This window comes from Austrofundulus limnaeus, unplaced genomic scaffold (assembly GCF_001266775.1).
Source record: "Austrofundulus limnaeus strain Quisiro unplaced genomic scaffold, Austrofundulus_limnaeus-1.0 Scaffold128, whole genome shotgun sequence".
Taxonomy (NCBI): Eukaryota; Metazoa; Chordata; class Actinopteri; order Cyprinodontiformes; family Rivulidae; genus Austrofundulus; species Austrofundulus limnaeus.
The window spans coordinates 900,143-901,991 of record NW_013952530.1 but is presented as its reverse complement, the minus strand read 5'-3'; the positions used below and the strand labels follow the sequence as shown (position 1 = coordinate 901,991).

The following is a 1,849-nucleotide window of genomic DNA, read 5'->3' as shown; positions in this document are numbered from 1 at the left end:
ATTTAAATCTGTAAAGCCCCTGTGCCAAATGATTGCTATGCCTTTTGGTGCCTGTACAACCTATGGTTTTTGAAATATTAATGTTTAAAATCAAATAATGGGAGTCAATGGAGCCTTGTATTGGTCCAATACTGCCCCATGCTGTATCTACTCAGTACTGCACCATAGTTTAATACTATTTAAACTCAGTAGTTCAGTATTTATAATAAAACATGATTGTATTTTGATATTTCACTATAATATTTTCCTAATATTCCTTTATTGTTGTAATATATTGCAGTTTAGTGTCAACAATTGCATTGGCAATATGACCTCTTTCAGCACACATACAAACCTAACACTGGGAGTACCTACTGCAACAGCTTCTATTGTCTCATGGTGAACACTATGGGCTTTCATGTGGGAGATCAGGGTTCGATCCCAGCCATAAAAAAATTTCATTAAAACTACGTATTTTCTAATTGTCATGTTCTCACACAATTACCCTCATTACAAACAACTGCTGACTTGGCAGGCATAAGCTGGTACTTGATTAACAAACACATTTCAACTTGGTCACAGTTCAAGCTGCAGGCAAAGACATGCTGAAATGGCATGTTACAAGGATCCTGTAACATGTTTTACGTTACATGTTGTCACACTTGTTTTTACATTGTAAAAGCCCATGTCTAGTTTAATCTGTGTTTTTATTTAATATTAGTTGAATCAAACCTAAGAATCCAAGTGATCTAAATAAATTAGGCACAATCTGAACTTTACATAAAACCATCCTGTTGGTCTGTCCAGGTGAACCTTTTCTTTCTCCTCAACATCGTCCGGGTCCTGATCACCAAGCTGAGGGAGACGCACTGCGCCGAGTCCACGGCCTACATGAAGGCGGTGAGAGCCACCCTGATCCTGATCCCTCTGCTGGGAGTGCCCTTCATCCTCTTACCCTGGAAACCCGAGGGCCGCATCAGCCAGACYGTCTACGAATTCTTCATCATTCTCTTCTCCAACTTTCAGGTACGTGCAGGAATAAAGGCTTGCTCACCTATCACAGGCTTCACATTGATACATATTATGCTTAGTTAAAAGTGTTTTTCACTAGTTTTCAGGGCGCACTTTGATTAAACTGTATTGAATTCCGACATCAAATATGTTTCCCTTTTAAATATTTTATCTTTAAACTTGTAAAATCATGGAGGTGACACATACAGTATTTCAATTTTAAAATCAGACGGTCATGTATTCCAAATAACACAGATCCATTTTATTTAAACATTTGCTTTTATTTTCTACAAGAAAATCATACTTCCTTTTAAAACATTACATTTTAACCCTACTTTTCTTTTGTAGGGACTCCTGGTGGCAGTTATATTCTGTTTCTGCAACGCTGAGGTATGTYTAACATAGAAGTTAATTTTTAATTCATTTCTCATAGATTTATTCTGAGAAATGACCACTACGAAGATGCTGCATAACGATAGCAAATATGACCCCCGCATGTACGCAAAGCATCAATGCACCAGAACAGATTTATTGTTTTGGGTGGGGGTCCAGGGGGGGCAGTGGGGCTCATTAGTTAGCCTGATGGATAGCCCTTTATCGGAGCTAAACAACGGAAAAAATCTGAAGCTCCTATGTGGAATAGTTTTTGAGTTATAAACATTTTTGCTTGTCCAGACACCCTCTTTTCAGGTGAAGCCCCCTCCTCAAATATGGGGTCTATCGTAAAACCGTTGGCGGGTTTTAACGTCTTTAAGATAAAAAGGGTGTTTTTAAGGTTTCGAAACATCTCAAATGTGATGGAAATATTTAAACCACTGTATTTATTCAAGTATAATACGTAAAATTAAATCCATAAAAT

General features: G+C 37.6%; 1 protein-coding gene across 1 annotated transcript in view; it reads left to right on the top strand.

Annotated features, from left to right (window-relative positions):
- The window catches only part of calcrl2 (calcitonin receptor-like 2), a gene marked incomplete in the record, with an annotated part of 43,487 nt that overhangs the window by 39,043 nt on the left and 2,595 nt on the right, over nucleotides 1-1,849 (top strand). Inside the window, 2 exon segments of the mRNA XM_014015362.1 lie at nucleotides 787-1,005; nucleotides 1,339-1,380. Coding sequence (XP_013870816.1) covers nucleotides 787-1,005; nucleotides 1,339-1,380 — 261 coding nt within the window.